Here is a 19,594-nt window from a genome sequence, read left to right as displayed (position 1 = left end):
TATCTATCTATCTATCTATCTATCTATCTATCTATCTATCTATCTATCTATCTATCTATCTATCTATCTATCCACCCACGTGTCTATCTATCTATCCACCCACGTGTCTATATCTATCTATCTATCTATCTATCTATCTATCTATCTATCTATCTATCTATCTATCTATCTATCTATCTATCTATCTATCTATCTATCTATCTATCTATCTATCTATCTATCTATCTATCTCCATCCATCCATCCGTCTGTCTATTTATCATTCTATCGTTTTATCTGTCATTCTATCTTTGTCTGTCTGTACATCTATCTGTCATTCTGTCTATCGCTCAATCTATTGCTCTATTGTTCTATCTATAATTTTATCTATCGTTCTATCCTTTACCATGTATCATTCTATCTATCTGTCGTTTTGTCTGTCTGTCTGTTTATCTATATATCTGTCTGTCTGTCTATCTATCTTTATCTGTCTGTCCGTGTATCTATCTTGACTGTCTCAATCTCTGTATATCCATCTATATGTCTGTCTGTCTATCTATCTGAAAATCAGGCAATGAGGCTTTCTTTATGGAAATGTTATATTCTCTGTTAAGCGATTACAGATGTACTGAAATGTAATTGATTCTCTGTATATAACTGTAAGACCTGTAAAATGTCACATACATTAAAATATAAAAATAAAATGGGCAAAATACCATGTTTTAGTTTCTTTTTTTCTTTATTCCTTCTCTTTTTTTGTCAAATTAATTATTGATGGAATCTTGGTCTTATTTTTCCCTCATGGAAAAAAGTTTGACTCCCTGTTTGTCCAAATGGCACTGACACCATGCCAATACACATCCCTAGCTTGAACAAACCATTACTTTCTACAAGATATAAATATATATCCAGCCTAGTGTTTCACTCCATTTGGGAACTGTTCTTTTGTTTCTCCATAAGTTTATTGATAACAGCAGTTCACCCCATGAATTGTGCGTTATTTAAGAACGACTTGAAAATATGCCACCATTTAAAAAGAAAAACCTAGGTGCAATAATAAACAGGAGCAAAGGCACTAATGTGCTTTGTCTGGAGTGAGAGATGTAATAAATAAAACTGCCTGTATCAAAACCCTGCTCCACAGTCAGCAAAAACATCATTTATACCCTAGATATCAAACTCAGGGAGTGACAGACCATATGTACGACTCCTATGCATCAATACAGAAAAGAAAAATATCCTCTGAATATCATGGCAAACAAATTCCAATTGTAGTCGGATAATATTTGGCACACGCACCTCCAGATTTCATCCCTTTTTTCGTCATACAGAAAGGATATTGTGCCAATAAATGTGTAATTAACCAAACCATGAGATTTGGACACAATCGTTATTTTTGATCAAACGGCAAACATACTTACGGTGCTTGTAACAACATCCTGAAACAAAAACGGAAACCCTATGTCCGCCATTATCCCCTGAAACTCCAGAAAATGACCTTAATAATGACTCACGACTTTGGGTTGAGAGGTTACTTCAGGCTTACGGAAGCAATGTTGTAAAAATACAGCGTTTGATAGGGAGTATGAGAGTGAGAAGAAAAATAAAAATAAAAGTGGAGAGAGAGAGAACTGCCTGTTGGATTTCCCAGGGAGAGCATATAACCAATGAGAGAGAGCGAGACACCTCTCCAAATCTTACAGTCCATTGTTTTTATGGGCTGGAACGCATTTTAAAAGCGCCCGCTCACAGAAGCATGGTAAACGGTTTCTCTAGGAACTTGCGAAACTCTGCCAGCCACTGAGCGCCAACAGCACCATCAACCACCCGGTGATCGCAGCTCAGAGTCACAGACATCATGTTAGCCACGTCAAACCTATCAGAGACACAGAACACGGAAGAGGACTTATATTTCAGATTTGTTCAGACTTTATTAGGGATCATTGTCTCTTTGTTTGGTTTGCTCACCCTTTTTCGTTGTCTGCAGGCAGCAGTCTCTTTTCTGATCCGCCCACTGCCAGAATGCAGGCTTGAGGAGGATTAATGATAGCTGAAAAATGCTTGATGCCATACATGCCCAGATTGGAAATAGTGAAGGTTCCACCCTAGAAAACATATATTTCATACATATATATATTTAAAATAATTATACATATTCTATTATTATTCTTAATATAGCCATTATATTGGAGTTTGGGGTCAGTATTATTTATATAATTTATTTAGCAAGAATGCTTATAAGATATTTATATGATAAAAGACATTCATATCTAAAATGGTGTTTGCTTTGAATGTTTTGTACATTAAAGCATGAAAAAACATTCTATACTGTAATGACATTTTTACAATATTGTTTGTAATTACTTTAAGTGTTTTTAATCAATGAAAATGTGTCCTTAATAAAGTAACAGACTTCTTTTAAAAAATACATTTATTAACCCCAAACGTTTGTATGGTAGTGTAAATTTGTTTTATATGTTAAAAGGTCCCAAGAAATTAACAATAGTTTAGTAGATGTTAGTATCAGAATATCTATAAGCTAGTGTGCTCCAAAATAGTGACAAAATTCATGTTTAGAAGATATAAACATGTAAAGCTTGTAGTTTGTCACTTCCGCCTAAATGAATCAAAGGTTTTATCCACAGTTTCTCATCAAATCGTGACCAATCAAATCCTCTCTAGTATCTAACATACCCCGCCACCTTCAAGACGCTTTGTTAACATGTTATTCTCTCTCTCTACTTTGTTCACCAGAAATGAGGTTATCCGGGTTACAAATGAGGGGAGCGTGCGGGGTTTTCGGGTGAATGTTGATTGAAGAGGTCTTGTGTGTGTGAGAGGAGCAAATTAACAGAATAAAGTGTGCTTACTAAATAAACGTCATGTTTATTCAACTTTACACGCTTCTCATTTGCTTTTCATTTGATGTTCTAGAGCTCATCCACTCTCACTGGCAGAGCTGTGATAAAACGCTTTTGGCTGTTTTTTCTTAGAGGGGAGGAACTACACTATGGGGGCTTATTTTAGGGGTGGAGGAGGTACATCAAATTAAAATGGATATTTCAAAACAATGCACGGAACCTTTAATAAAACATGAGATTCCATTTTGATGTCTACATGACATTAAATTTGCAAATGAAACAGAAACACACAAAGTGAAGGGAAGAAATGTTCATGTTAATGTTTCAATTAACTTTTTGGAAATGAAAATATGGGTGAAATATTGTTCCACTGTCATTCTGTCTGACAGATATATTTATGTAAAAATTAAACATCATAATAATTCTGACCTGACTAAAAACTTCTTGCTGTGCTGACAAATGGGTAAAACCCAGTGGTCTGAAGATAGTGGCGGCAAAATATAGATTTAAAATAATAAGTTAGTATTTCTGGGGGTGAACAGACATCTTTAAATAGCCATTTATGTTCTAAATATACATGAAAAGATTTTCTTGTTATGTAAACTGTGGTTGTAGTGAATGATTTTTAGTGTTTGTTGTTTTTGTGGTAAAAAAATGTATGGGAATTATTATTTGAAATAAGAAACATTTTAATGTATGAAAAAAAACTATATATATATATATATATATATATATATATATATATATATATATATATATATATATATATATATATATATATATATATTTTTTTTTTTTTTTTTTTTTTAATTTTATTCAAATTTAAAATACTAATAATAAGCACATTTTCTTTATTATAGAAAATGCAGTATATGCATAATAAATACAGTATGAAAAACAGCGCAAGTTATTTTTGGTATCCTAGAAATACCCAAAATTCTTACCTGGAATTCATGTGGTTGTAGTTTCCCATCTCGTGCTTTAGCAGCTAATGCGGAGACGTCTTTGCTGATATTTGCAAGGCCCTTAATATGAGCATTAAATACAATGGGAGTGATGAGACCCACAGGCGTGCTGACCGCCACACTAACATCCACCACGTGATTTCTGTGAAGAGAGAAAAAAACATTATTTACATGTATTAAACTGATAGTTCTTTACGTTTCAAACCTTTATGAGTTTCTTTCTTCTGTTAAACACAAAAGAAGATATTTTGAAGAATGTTGGAAAACTGTAACAAATTACTTGTCTGTTTTTCCTACTATGGAAGTCAACAGTTACAGGTTTTCAGCTTTCTTCAAAATAACCTCTTTTTAACTGCTTTCATTGATTCAGCGTGACTAATAATCACACGACTACAGAATCATCTGACAGAAGAAATGATTTCACATTTCACTTGACTGACGTTATGAAGCGAGTAAAAACATGTTATTAAATGTGGTATTTAAGTGCAGTTCATTGAGCAGCTACCCAAACTGCTGTCTATTATCACAATTTCATAATCGATTAAAATGATTTCGATTTTAAACATTATTTCACATGGCTTATCAGTGAACTCTGTGTAGTAAACACTGTTTCACCTGACAGCGCATGCAAGAGGTTCTCTATAACCAACTTCACTGACAAAATGTGCGTGAAAATCTCCTTTGATTAATTGCCCAACCCTACTTTTAACTAAAACTAAAACAAGATCTAACTTGTTTTGACCACCTTCAAAAGTAGATTGAAACTAGGGTTGTCAAAAGAATCGACTTCAGAAAAAAAACAGTACTGAAATTAAAAAAAAACGTCCATTTCTGCTAACATTTGAATGCTCTTGAGTATGTTCTTAAACACAGCTGATTAGTCATTGTGTTAACGTGCTCAACAGATATGATTATGATTGGCCATAAAGGTCATAGATTTACCTCTCTTTAACGCTGTTTACCAAGTGCAAACACAGACACACGAACACTGGAGCATTTGAAAGCCACGCTGGTCAGTAGATCATATGTGTGTGTGTTTATTTGCATGTGTGTGCACAGTATGTATGTATATACAAACATACACACTTGTGTGCATACAGTATGTGTGCGTGAATAAATGTATGTGTATGTAGGTACAGTGTGTGTGTGTGTGTGTGTGTGTGTGTGTGTGTGTGTGTGGTTGTTATTATAAACTAGACATCTTAAAAATGCACTACTTTTAGAAAAAAGCTTTTTTTTATAACGTTATTTGTAATAAATGTTACTTTTTCACTAAACCTAACTGCATTTAAGTGGGTATAAAACATGAACACATGAAGATAAAATAAGATTCTTTTATTGTTTGAAAGCAGAGGGTTGGGTCTTTATTTTGCTATATTTAATATGGTCATTTATTCCTAGCTGAAAAAGTCTTAGGGATGTCAAATTTAGGTGAAAATCATCAAAAATGCTGGCAGTAGTTGGCAACTAACTACAAAAAAAATCATTGCTGGTAGGGAAAGAGTTAAGAATTCCCTCAACAGCGCTCATGTTAGAGGGAACTGGACGTTTTTAACATTTCAGTACCAAACTTGATACTTTTGACAACCTTATTTGAAACTAGAGCTGCACAATATATCTTTCAGCTTCAATATGGCAATGTGATAATTTGCAATGGACCACTTTCACAAGACTTTTATGATGAGTTTAACAGTCATCATAATCATAAACCCTTAAAAGTTTTTAATATTTTTTTTTAAGTATGAATGTTTATATGCATTTATGAATATTTTATATTGTCTTATTACAAAATTATAAAAAAACGAATTACCGCTTATGTGAGGTGTTTCTAATGAAGCATCTATGGGGACGGGACAGTAAATTTGACGTTATTCTCTCCTCCGGCTGTGGTTATCACACATTTTTTTTCCTTTTTCTGAAAGTCTTGATAACACCATGGTGGAGTTTTCAGTAGATTGTAAAAAAATATTTGTTGTACTCTCCCAATCACTGCACTCTAAGTTTACCCAACCATGACGCCTTCCGCTACTGAGAAACCTGGAAATGTAAAAAGGGTCCATAGTCGCATCACAAACATATGCAATATTGAGTCTGGATTATAACTGATCATTTTCAAGTGTTTTTGAGGCCTGTGACTGTGTGAGGACTTTAAAAGCATTCAGACCAAAAACTTTAATAATTATTAATTTTATCAAACTGTTTATACAAAGAAGACAACGCAGTATTATTTTACATTTGATTATTCAGTTACTGTATACCTGAATAATGTTAAGAGTCTATGGAAAACAAAGAGTAAAATTCAATACCTTTTAAGACCTTTTCTTTTTTTAAGACTTTTTCCATACATTTTAAGACCTTATAACCATTTTAGGATTCAATTGGAAACACTGGCAAGATTACAACTTACAGTACATTTATTAAATATTAATGTAAGAAACTAATCCAAAACTAAACCATTATTCATATACTCAAACCAAATCTATCAAATCTAGCTAATTCAGCAGGTTGGCAACTATAGAGCTGCAGAAATAATGGTGATCCCTTGGCTACTGCAGTAAACAAAGCAGCAGGATGTCAAACCTAGCAGGATTTTATTGATTTCATAAACTACACAGCAGCTGGATATTCGCAGATTTAATTCAGGCACATTTTAGCATACAACCATACATTGCATAATCAAATATTATATCAAATTTAATACCTTGCAAAATAGCATTTAGGATTTATTAATACTTTTAAGGGCCTTAAATGTCTCTATATTGATGTATCAACATTTAATACTTTTTAAGACCCTGCGGACACCCTGCATTTGAATTGTTTTTAATGACATTTTTTGCAGATGCACTCACTTACAGAATCATCCCAATCTAAAATGATAAATTCTTTCCAAATAGAGATATTTAAGTAATCTGGTGAAATTGTATTCATGTCGCAATATATAATCGCAGAATAAAAAAATATTGCAATGTTAGATTTTTCTAATATCGTGCAGCTCTATTTAAAACACATTTGATTCAATTACTTTTGCATTGCAAATGCTCATGTGGTTAAATCCAATCAAACAGCCCCAAAAGGCCGCCCAGAAGTGAAACACCAAACCAAAACAAGATATTTATACTCCACTGTGTTGTAATGAATGGGAGTGCACTCACTGTCTGATGACTGTGTCCATCCAAGAGGAATTGGCCTCAGGCACCTTTAAACAGGCTAGAGCCGAGGCCTTGATGATGAAGTCATTGACCGAGAGTTTGATGTTTTCAGCTTTCACCTCCTGATCATAGGGAGAAGGTACAGTTTCAAATGAGGAAAACTAATGATGAGCTTACTACCACAACATGATCGTGCAAACCGAGTCAACTCACAGCATTGAGTTCTTTTCTGAGTTCAAGAACTTGGTCCATGTTGACATCGATAGACAGATAATAGTGAGGAATAGTCTGTTTTGACTGCATCAACCTCTGGGCGATCACCTACAGAAGCATGGCAGGAAATCAGAGCACTGTATTCACAGAGAATACAAAGTGGTCTGTGTGGTCAGTGGACATACTTTGCGGATGTTGCTGATAGGGACATCGGTGAAGGTTCCCGTAGGTACAGCAGCGTAAGCAGGGGCAGCAGGAGGGCTGGGTGTGGGTGCAGACGGGGCAGCAGCTGCAGCCTGGTGGCAGGAAGTAATGTTTTGGAGAAGAAGAAATGAAAAAATTACTTGTAAACTTCATTTTTTATAACAATAAAAAAGCACTAAGGCTAAGTATTGAGACACAATTCACAATTTGATATCAATTTTATAGGTTTTGTTATGGATTAATTTGGATATGTAGGCAGGGCAAGTATGTCATCATTTTTAAAATAAGAAAAAAATATCTAAACTAATGTTTTAAACTATACAATAAAGTCCATCAGTGTTATCTGTTACAATAATTTTATGAAATGATTATTACTCTATTCCCAGGGATTTTGCAGGTTTCACCAAGTTAAAATTAAGACTTTTAAAGACCTTTTTAAGACCATTATGACTGAAACTTTAGACTTTTGCAGGGCTAAATACTAAAGACTTTTTTGAATGTCCCAGTTGGAAAATATTTTTACTTGCCCCATTAAAAAAGTATAATACATTTATTAATACAATCATAATAATTGAATGATTAAAAATATAGGTTAGGTCAGCATCTTCAGCAGTAAATAAATGGAGAACTTTTAAACAAATGTTACTGTAAGGCAAGTAATTAAAACATTATGTTAATAAAGTTATAAAAAGTTTTATTGAGATTGGGTGTTAATGGCCAGATTGCTGAGCTATACATGACCAAAGGAAAATTAAGTCCTATTAAAAAAGATTTAAGACCTGCAACACAATGTTTCAGTAAATTTAAGACTTTTTAAGGTCTAAAATTTAGCAGTTGAGATTTAAGACATTTTAAGACTTCGCGGATACCCTGATTCCAGGGGGTTACATAATAATATATTTGATTGACCAATATTTAATATTAAAGGACAGGTTAAGTGAAAATAGACATTTTTGTAGTCGGCAATAGTTTTTTTTTTTAAAGATTGAGTTTGATTTTTGCTCATAAAACTTTAATGCACTGGAAGAATATACAGACTTAATTTGCATTTGTATTTTGATTTGGGGAGAATTATGTTTGCAGAAACACCAAGTGTGGTAAACTTAGTGGCAGTTGAACAAATAATCAAATCTAACAATATATTCTACATTTCTTATATTCGGGTAGCATAAGTTGGTTTGATATTAAAATCATGCCAGCAGCTGAGGTTATTTATTTTGATGGCAAGATCTGTGCTGGACATTTACAACAAAAGTTGCGTACATTCAATAAAATAATCAACAAATAAAAATAGGAGGAAAAAAAGATCTCATAAAACAAGTCCTTATGTGATCTTGTGTCTATTATCTAATTAGCTTATTTTATAATCCTTTTTAAATATTTTAATTAACAAAAAGGTTTTGAATGGCTTTTGAGTTTCTTAATAAATAGCCCTGGTTAAAAGTAAGCACTGGCAGGAATAATAGAAAGGAATTCTGCAAAAAGGTGTGTTGAAAAGTGAAAACAAAGCTAGGCTGTTTGCAAATGTAATGGCTTACAGGAGTGAGCTTAGGTGGAACAAAACTGTCAATATCTTTCTTGGTGACTCTGCCATCTGGTCCAGTTCCTGTAGAAACAAGAGCAGAAAATCCTCAATTCAGTCAATGCAACACAATAAACAATACAAGGAAAAACTGAGCCAATATAAACTAGTCTCTCTTGCGAATGAAACCCTCAAATCTCCTACCAGTGACTTGAGTGATGTCAACTCCTTTCTCAGCCGCCAGTTTCTTGGCTAAGGGACTGGCAAACACCCTTCCCTTCCTAGCAGCAGCAGGAGCGGCAGGAGCTGCAGCAGGGGTTGGGATGGGAGCTGCTGGAGCTGCTGCTGGTGGTGGAGTGGCCACCTGAAAAGTAAAGTACATTTTAAAATTCGACTATGATCTAGGCTTGGGCGGTAATACGGAATACTGCGGGATCTAAAAATAGCAACGTGTCAGTTTCAATACTGTTATACCGTCATAAAAAACAATGCACTTAAATAGGAGACAAGTATTAAATATTATTTATGTAATGCCTAAAAATGCGTATGCGTGATTGTCATCACGGGACAGTGTGGAGGAGAGAGAGAGAGGTGAGGTAAGATGGCGAGTCGCGCACAAAGTGACCTGTTCTCGAAAAAGAACACAACCTCTGCAGTTTGGCAGTATTTCGGGTTTTGACCGAACAAGAAGGGATACGTGGTAAATACGAATTGGAGGTCGCAGGACCCGACCAGATTTGTTGCGGTGCGGGAATAAATTTCTGAATAAAGCGCAGGAGCAGTCCGTAACTCTGGTGTAACTCCCGAGTGAGCGAGCATGCACGCAAATTACACCAGAGTTACCGACCGCTCCCGCGCTTTATTCTGAAATTTCGGAATGCACTGCTGTCTATGTGTGTGTGTGTGTATATATATATGTGTGAATGAAAGAGAGAACGTGATGCTGTGTGTTGCTGGTTTGGCGCTGTCTATGTGTGTGTATGCGTGTGAACGTCCCGCGCAGATTTCTAATATGAACAAGACAAACAGGTGACCGCAAACCTAAGGTCGCATATACGGTATTCAGTTTCTGACTAGTTTAGGCACAAGCCAACAGTTTGCTAACGCTATCTGTGCCTTACATTATAATTTTTTTTATTATGCACCGTGATACCGGATACCAAGATAAAACAGGGAGGAGGTTTGAAAATTTGGATACCGCACAAGCCTACTATGATCCAAGCACAACAGCAAATTTACAACAGAACAGCTGGAATGGAAAACAAAAAAAATTGCAATGGTTCCAGTCAAAGCCCAGAACTCAACCTGACTGAAATGCTTTGGCGAGTGCTGTGCAAAAACAAAACAAAAAACTCCAGAAGCGCAAGCACAGGATGTGGAAACGAGAGTGGAGGGCAAAAGACAAACAATTAAAATATGAGCTGGAAAATGTTTATTTTGAAATTCGAAAAACTTTGAATTCAGGTTTCAGCTTTTCCAATGTAATTTGAAACTTGTTATTATTTTTAATTCACGTTCATTCTCACTTGACCATGTTGTTTCTTTTCTGTGTTAAAATATTACACGTGTTTTCTATATTTTGATGTATGCATATTATTTTTCATTCCACGACTGAGATACTTTTGGCGAAAATTGATTCTATAGCGAAGGACCATATCATTTTTAATTACGTCCTGATAGGGAAAACTACAAATTTAATAGGGTGTCCTATTTTTTTCTCACATAACTTTATGTATTCCACCTTCTAAAATGATTTATTTTTGTTTAGGTTAAAGATTCAAATTAATATCCTTTTTAAGATAGGCATTAGAGCACATGCTTGTTATTGGAGCTGTGACTTTGAAGTTATAACCAATGTTGGTGTGCGGACACACTCAGACATCTAATTAAAAATAAAATCTTCATATCTTGTTAGTACATATCCTGTGCATACCACAACTGACTGTGATTTGTTGTAGTCTATTTCTGACACCCCCACACCCACAAAACTGGCATGATTTCAGTATTGCAAAACACCACAAATATTGCAAAGTCACCTTTCACTTGTAGTCATTTCATCAAACTCTTGCAGATATTACAAAGATATTACAATGGCAGTAAAAAAACTAGACCTTGATTTTAATCACAGTGACCTATAAAATGTATTACATCACATCACGACATGATGTTCATGTCAATAAAAAAGAGGTTGCAATTCACGGTGATTAATAAATGACAGCTATTAAAGGGATAGTTCACCTAATAATAAAAACTGTCATCATATACTCCCCCTTCACTTGTTGCACACTGGTTCTTTTTCTGTTGAACACAAAAGTAGAGATTTATTTAACACTTTCCATAGTATTTTTGCCCCTACTATTGATGTTAATGGCTGATGGCTTTCAACATTCTTCAAAATATCTTCTGCTTTGTTCAAAAACAATGACAAAAAGAAACTCAATGGTTCAATGAAGTGAACCAGTTAAGGGTGAGTGAATTTTTATTCATGAGGGAATAATATATCTAGAATAATAGCGTTAAAGGTGCCCATTAAATTAAAATCAAGTGTTTTAGATGTTAGTATAAATATTTGTACTGTGTGCTCCAAAATTCGCGTTTAGAAGATACAAAACTGATATAAACATGTAAAGCTAGTTTGTCACTTCCACCTAAATCGGTCAACGGTTTTATTCACGTCACCTCATACTTCATTTTCTCATCAACTCGTGACCGCTCAGATGCTCTCTAGTATCTGACATGTCCTGCCCCCCCTTCAAGACGCTTCACATTTGATGCGCTTGAGCTCAACCACTCTCTCTGGCAGAACAGTGATAAAACAAAATGCTATTGGATGTTTTTGAAAAGGGGAGGAGCTACTCTATATTCCACCCTCTCTTCATGTTTTGGTTGAGATTACGTAAAACATTGAATAAAATTGCACATTTCAAAGCACTTTATGGGACCTTTAAGTGTAGTAATAATGGAGATGACAGAAATCATTACCGGTGTGGGAGCGGGAGGTGGGCTTGCAGCAACCCCTGTCTCTACATAGTCTGCAAATGCACTAATGTCCGATTCCTTTTCCACGATAACGCAGAGAGGAGTGCCGAGAGGAACATCTCTGGTGCCCTCAGAAATCATGATCTTGGCCAGGTAGCCTTCCTCCTGAACCTCAAAACCTGAAAAAGCACAGGAGGAAATGATTACACTGTGTTAAGGGAGAGTGCAATATCCAATCGTACACAAACTGCATATTCCTTAAACACTGGTTTACGCATTTCCAATAAAAATTTTGGGATTAGTAATGTTGTTGTTAATATTGAAAAGTACATTAAAACAAAAACAAATATTAATAAAAAAATATATGACCCCATAAATGTAATCTATAGAAACCAAGCACACACACAAATAGGTTTAATATGCTAGTATGTAAAGAGAGGGTGTAAAAAAAAGTGTATATCTCTATTCATTCATTCATTCATTTTCTTTTCGGATTAGTCCCTTTAGTAATCTGGGGTTGCCACAGTGGAATGAACCGCCAATTTATCCATCATATGTTTTACGCAGCAGATACCCTTCCAGCCGCAACCCATCACTGGGAAACATCCATACACTACGGTCAATTTTAGCATACCCAATTCACCTATTCACCTTAATCTTTACATACGAGTGGGCCATTTGAATCTTTTTGGCTCCAGACTTCAGATCTCATTTACTTGCATTCATTTTTAGACGTTAAAAACAGCTTGTTCTGCTGCTTGATATTGCAAACTAATGTTTTCTTATAATAACATTCTCCTTTTTATGTATAGTCATGCAAACACTTGTTTTATAGAGCAGGTAGTTTGACCGTTTTTTTGCGGTTTATTATTCCTCGTCATTTCTCCTAAAGGCAACTGAATCTGAAGTTCTAAAACATCGCAAAAACGAGCGCAGTTCTGCATTGAAGAATAAGGTCAATACCATGTCTTTGGACTGTGGGGGAAACCAGAGCACCCGGAGGAAACCGACGCGAACACGGGGAGAACATGCAAACTACACACAGAAACGCCAACTGACCCAGCCGAGGCTCGAACCAGTGACCTTCTTGCTATGAGGCGAACGCGCTACCCACTGCGCCACCGATTCGCCTATGTTAGATACATACATAATCTTTGTAAAAGAAACAAATTACAAAAAAAGGAAGATGTGTGTGTTTGTGTATATAAAAAGGGACTAAATGTAAATGAAATTAAATATTTATTAAATCAAAATAATAGAAAACAATAGTTTTAATAAAAAAAAATTTGTTTTAAGAAAAACAAAAACAATAACAACTACAAAATAAGAAAAAACAAGAGAAAATAGAAACTAGATAGAGGGAAATTAAGAATTAAAAGAAATAAAGCAGATAAATAAATAAACAAATGTATAAAGACAAATAAATAAATAAAAACAAAATAATACTTTAATTGCCAAAAATGACTGGACAATAAAAATTCCTTTAATGTGTCTGTGCAGACCATAGACTATAAAAGATATGGACTTAGTATCCGTGACGTCACCCATATGTTTCTGAAGAGCGTAAAAGAAGCTACAAGTGGGTGTGGGCGTAGGTGTGGTTACCGGGGGTAACCAAATAAGGGCAAAGAGGCGGAGGTGAGCGGAGCTACAGACGCCTGCAAGCATTTCTTTGGGAGAAACGCTTAATACTTCACTACCTTTGACTCGTTTGTGTTCTGATCACATGGGTTTCAGATGACTTTTATAATTCATTCAATTCAAAAGAAAAATATAAATGATAAATGACCTTAAATAAAACAAACACATTTATAGAGAAGGTATACAAGTATAATTTCACTCACCTGGAAAATGGAGGCCATGATATAATTCCAAAAAAGCAATTGACTGTGTAAAGCCACATGAACAAACTAAAATACGAGGTATATGCCGAGCTCAGCGGCTAATCAGCCAGAATCAGCTGAGGTGACCTGATGGCAACCAGCGCGACCTAGCTGTCCCTCAAGTGGCCACGCCTTTAATTATGCAAACTTAATAAAACCTAATATAAAGGAAACGGATGAGTTATAAAAAAAATTCACCCCCTCACAGTTGTCATGATGGGTAATATTAGCTATATGAACCAGAATCGTTCTTTGTGCCAGGCTGTAAACACCTTTTTAAAAGTGGGGTCAATAGAAATGTGCTCTATTATGGAGCCAGGCCTAAAGGAATTTCGATGAATTGCAGTTTGAGTTACTTCCATATTAGCTTCACGAGGGAGAGCTGGGGAGGTTGCCGCTTGGTGCAGACAGGGATGCAGAAATTATTACTATAATAATTTTTACTCAAAATAAATGAAATAATTTACCGATTGTTGCCTTATCGGTCTCGATTTCAGCCAGCAGGTCTCCCTCGCTCAGCTTCTCACCCACTTTCTTCTCCCAGCGCTGCACGGTGCCCATAGTCATGGTGGGGGAGAGAGCTGGAAGAAGCACCTAAAGAAAGCAAAAAAACAGGAAATTAATGAAGGCATGCAATATTATGCTTGCATATGGGGTAGACTGGCACATATCCCAAGTGGTTTTACTTCTGAATTAGTAATGGAGTATGCAGTCACTTTGATAGTCATCCGGGTGTCATACCTTCATATGAGGCGGGTAGGAGCTTCCAGGTACTTGTGGGGCTGAAGGAGCAGCAGTGGGTGTGGCTGGAGGGGGAGGGGCTGCAGCAGCAGGGGCGGAGCTAGCGATTTTATCCAATGTAAAGTCCTTGAATGATGAGATGAGCTCAGGTCTGAAGGACAGAGGATGCACATTAATCCATCACATCAATTTTACACATAACACCTCCTATATCAGACATACAGCCATGTAAAAAAGATTAAGAGAAGTTTCAGTTTACAGTTGAATTTGACCATTTTAAATTGGTCTTGTTTTTTCTTGTTTTTTTTTTCTTCATTGCATGTTTGTATTTCTGCTTTCAAAAATTCCAAGATCAACACAATGTCATTTAGGTATAAACACATAATCTCATTATAACTCAAATTTTCAGTTTCAGCATAACTGAAATCAGGTCAATTGTGAAAACATTTTAAAGACATTCTTTCCCTGTTTACACCTGGTATTAACATGTGTTTTTATTCATCTGATTACAAGTGAACAACACTAAATTCAGGTAAACAAATGACAACAGAAATGCTGAATAAACTGGTCAAAAGCACTTTGTGCTTGTTCAGTTTCACCCACTTCTACCTAAAATGCATTTGATTGTGCAGAGATTGTTTTAGTAATGTACACACTCACAAGGACAAATGTGTTTAAATGGCCACAATGGCCATCTACCCTCTTATAATTGATCTTTATGTGATGTGTTTGTCTAAAAAAGATATACACACTTAACTGTTCAGATTAAATACAGACTCTGATTAAAAACATCCCATCCATAATCTTCCATTTGATTGTGTTTTCACTCATAACTACATACCATGGGTTTGTTACATGTGGACAAAATAGAATGAATTTTTTTTCTGTCTTGCAAGACCACTGTGCTACATAAATAATCAATCATAAATATGAACACAACACTGGAGGTAAAAAGCAACCCATTAAGATCTCGATTGAAAGTGATATAGAGAATGATGAAATAAGAGGAAAAAGGTCTTTATTAAATTCAAACACAAGTGGTCACAAGAGATGCGCTTGAAAAAAAAAGATTAAAGGTCCCGTGAAGTGCTTTGAAATGTGCAATTTTTTATTTGAAATTTGATGTAATCTGAAACATGAAGACAGGGCGAGACTTAGTAGCTCCGCTCCTTTATAAAAAACAGCCAATAGCATTTTTATTTAGTCTAATTACAGCTCTGCCAGTGAAAGTGTTGAGCTCAAGTGCGTTAATTAAAAAGCATATGAGAAGCGTCTTGATGAGGGTGGGACATGTCAGATACTATAGAGCATTTGATTGGTCAGATGATTTGACAAATCATCTACTGAAGTATGTCAAAAAATCATTGATCCATTTAGGTGAAAGTGACAAACTGCAAGCTTTAGATTTTCATATCAGTACTGATACTGACATCGAAAAACTAGTGGTGAAAAAAAAAGACTATTCTGGACAGTCTGGACCAAAAAGAACAAAAAACAGAAGACAGCAGACTGAAACAAAAATGTGTGCTCTTCACCTGCATAAAAGCATGTATCTACCCATACCTGCAGGTGACAGTAGCCTTTATTTTCATTCCACAAAGGGAAAGTGGAACCAGTGCTGTGAAGATACAAACCATAAACAAAGCAGTGTTTATGTATTTTCACAGCACTTCTCACATTCTACTGAGGGATTTGTTTGTGTAAATATATTTGATAATCCTTATTGTTTGCAAATATTTGATGAATATGACAAACTGACAGCCGGCTTCTTTGTGTTCCCTTAAGGCATGCATCGTTTGCTTAGTTTCATCACTTGTTTTTGTTCTCATGCTCAGATTCATAACTGAACAGCCAATCAGAGAGCTCTCATTCAGTGACAGCCAACAGCGATTCTACATCCCAAATCGGGAAATCTTCCTCTGAAAGTACCCCAACAGGAAGCAACATAAGGAACGCACCAAACAAAGTAGCCTGACAGATGCTCACAAACATTATATTTATATACAGTTGAAGTCAGAATTAGTAGCCCCCCTGAATTATTAGCCCACCATTTATTTTTTCCCCATTTTCTGTTTAATGGAGGGCAGATTTTTTCAACACATTTCTAAACATAATAGTTTTAAAAACTCATTTCTAATAACGGATTAATTTTATCTTTGCCATAATGACAGTAAATGAAATTTGACTAGATATTATTTTACAGCTGAAAAAGTGACATTTAAAGGCTTAACTAGGTTAATTAGGCAGTTTAGGGTTATTAGGCAAGATATTGTATAATGATGGTTCGTTCTGTAGATTATCAAAAAAAAATTTGCTTAAAGGGGCTAATAATTTTGACCTTAAAATGTTTTTAAAAAAATGTAAAACTGCTTTTATTCAATCTGGAAATAAAACAAATAAGACTTTCTCCAGAAGAACAAATATTATCAGACATACTGTGAACTTTTCCTTGCTCTGTTAAAGAAAAAAAAATCAAAGAGGGGCTAATAATTCTGACTTCAACTGTATGTGTATGTGTATATATATATATATATATATATATATATATATATATATATATATATATATATATATATGAAGCATATCTTTGCACTGCAAATAAAACCTGTACTTACTTGTCAACAGTAATACAAATGACCGCTCCAATGGGCACATCTCTTGTACCCTCTGCAACCAGGATCTTGGCTAGATAGCACTCTTCCAGAATTTCAAATCCAACTGTAGCCTTGTCTGTTTCAACCTGACCAAATCAAAACACAATTGAAATTATAGTCGGAGCTATACCATAAAGCTTGATTCTGACTGGTTGACAGAGGCTTCACCCTGTGTATTGGGTGTGCATTACTTTTCAAAACATCAGCTTGTGTTCTGCTATTACTTGCCTACTTTAGCCATCAGTATTAAAGCATAGTGTAATATTGAACACTGAATACTGACAGAAGCAGACTGTGGCGTCTTATTATTAAAACCCTGAATGTGTCTCACCTCAGCAATCAAATCTCCCTCATTGATTTTGTCACCTTCCTTCTTCTCCCAGCGAGCAATAGTGCCCATCTGCATTGTGGGGGACAAAGCAGGTAGTTCCACCTGTAAGATAATAAATTTGGTTAAACAAAGTCGAACTTTCAGCATGAATGAACAGAAGTTCTTTCCATAAAGCATTATACGCAACTAGAGAAATGTTAATGTTTTGATGCATTTTGAACAACTCTATTCAAGGATCACAGTACTGCTACAAACTACTGATTGTAATCTTTAGGTATTGCCAATATCCTTTAAATCACTAGATTTATTTGTTTGTCAAGCTAAATAAACTGTTGTTTAATCAGTTAAAATAGATTAATATTTAATACACTGTAAAAAATCCTGGATTCCACACAATTCCTTCCTGTTGTCCCAACACAAATCAATTAAGTTAATGTAATCGTTTTTACAAATTTAAGTGGATCGAATATAAAACAGTTAAGCCGTCCCACAAAAAATCTTAAGAATTGTGTTGTTTCAGCTCATTTTAAATAAGCACTTTGAACAAGCAGCAAAATCCTTTTTGAGCGAATGATCATCTATTATTTTATATATTTAAATAAATGAAGGTCAAATTAAATATTCATTGATAAAGTTTATTTTTTACTAAAACATCTGTTAGACTAAACGGTGTATTTAAATATTATTTCACACATCTTTTGACACTGTAATATGCTCTGTACTGATATTTCTCATGTCTATTCAGGCCTCAAAAATGACAATAAAATCTTACAAGTCCATGAATGTGGCTACAGTTTCATTACAACACATACTGAGGGTTAATAATTAGACTATTTAAAGAAATATAAGAAACTCTGCTCAACTCTGTTTCATATAGTTAGGTCTGTACTGTAGGTATGTCAACATTAATGGATGTATGGACCTCTGGCAGCCCAAAGAATTCATGACATATTTATAACTGCAGAACTGCTTGAACATCTTGAAGGTGACACCAACACAAAAACCACACAAGGAACACTTAAAAGGTACAATGTAGGTACTTGTATCCTCATCCTTCTTCTAAAACCACATGATATGTACTTTTTTCCCTTCTATAGAACACAAAACAGCTGACATATAAATATAAGGACAAAAAACAAAATGAAGGCCACTGTTCACTTTCAATATAAAAATGCTATGTAATTGAACGTCGTCTCCACTATTTTTTTCGTTTTATGGTCCAGAGAAAGAAAGCAATACACATAATAACATGAATGATCTGATCTCAGCTCACCTTCTGATGCGGCGGCAGGCTGTAGACTCTCATGCTCTGACTGAAAGCGGCCGTTTGGCTTCTCAGCACCCATGATCTGTTACTGAGGATGCTGTTGCAGACTCGCCGACCGTGACACGAGCTCCGGATCCGGGCAGGCCCGCTGGAGTGGTACCGTTTGAGATGATGGCAGGACACTGGTCCGGGTCGAGGACTGGCAGCAGGAGCAGCAGCAGGGCCCGAGAGGACACTGGGCCGGGTGAGCCTGGCAGATGGGCGCACTCGCAGCGCTAAACGCAACATTTTGGACGTGATGTGTTCTGTAAAACTACGCTGGATTGGAGTAAGGCTACTCTGGCATCAGAATATCTGATACCTGTGGTAGCGGTGGCGGTTTGTTCTCCCCAAAACGTACAGAACAACCTCACTTTCCAATGACCTCCCCACTCCAAAACATCCCACTTTACGACACTCTCCTTCGGCTTCGTCCTCCTGGTGACGCACTAGGGTTGCCAGATATTCACAAGCTTAATGTGCAAAAGTCTCCTTATCAAATTATCTTTAACCTTTTCTGAAATGATCAGTTGTCTGAAAATTGAAATTGTTATTATTATTTTTTGACTGAGCAGAGCTACAAAGATTGTGTATATTAATAAACATTTTATATAGGTTAAACTTAGACGTCCATTCAGTGTTCATTCCTGAAAACTGTTGTAAATTAACTTATATACATCGAAAGTCTATTAAGTGCAAGAGTTAATTTTTTGAAAAAGCTTTTGTGAAAATAAAATGTAAAAATGTGTAAAATAGTATTGCTGTAAAAAATTAAACAGCAGAAGCATATGTATTATGCCTGCACTAA

The 19,594-nt window shown here is 35.4% G+C and overlaps 1 protein-coding gene across 1 annotated transcript; it reads right to left on the bottom strand.

Annotated features, from left to right (window-relative positions):
• Positions 1–698: 698 nt before the first annotated feature.
• Positions 699–19,226, bottom strand: dlat (dihydrolipoamide S-acetyltransferase (E2 component of pyruvate dehydrogenase complex)). The gene is made up of 14 exons (XM_056446086.1): positions 18,754–19,226; positions 17,481–17,582; positions 17,111–17,235; positions 14,496–14,646; positions 14,222–14,348; positions 11,875–12,050; positions 9,097–9,256; positions 8,909–8,976; positions 7,352–7,462; positions 7,167–7,274; positions 6,957–7,075; positions 3,784–3,946; positions 1,947–2,083; positions 699–1,854 (listed from the first exon to the last, which is right to left on the bottom strand). The coding sequence occupies exons 1-14, from the start codon at positions 19,033–19,035 to the stop codon at positions 1,725–1,727; spliced, it is 1,959 nt and encodes a 652-aa protein (XP_056302061.1). The 5' UTR covers positions 19,036–19,226; the 3' UTR covers positions 699–1,724.
• Positions 19,227–19,594: the final 368 nt, after the last annotated feature.

Source organism: Danio aesculapii, chromosome 21, assembly GCF_903798145.1.
Source record: "Danio aesculapii chromosome 21, fDanAes4.1, whole genome shotgun sequence".
NCBI lineage: Eukaryota > Metazoa > Chordata > Actinopteri > Cypriniformes > Danionidae > Danio > Danio aesculapii.
The sequence above is the reverse complement of the archived record's forward strand: the minus strand, read 5'-3'. Positions and strand labels throughout refer to the sequence as shown.

Excerpts from the sequence above, each read along its gene's own strand:
- dlat (XM_056446086.1), bottom strand. The coding sequence starts at position 19,035 with ATGTTGCGTTTAGCGCTGCGAGTGCGCCCATCTGCCAGGCTCACCCGG. Across the intron at positions 17,236-17,480 it reads AGGGAGATTTGATTGCTGAG|GTTGAAACAGACAAGGCTAC; the intron begins GTGAGACACATT and ends TGATTTGGTCAG. Across the intron at positions 3,947-6,956 it reads ATGGACACAGTCATCAGACA|AAATCACGTGGTGGATGTTA; the intron begins GTGAGTGCACTC and ends CTCTCTTCACAG.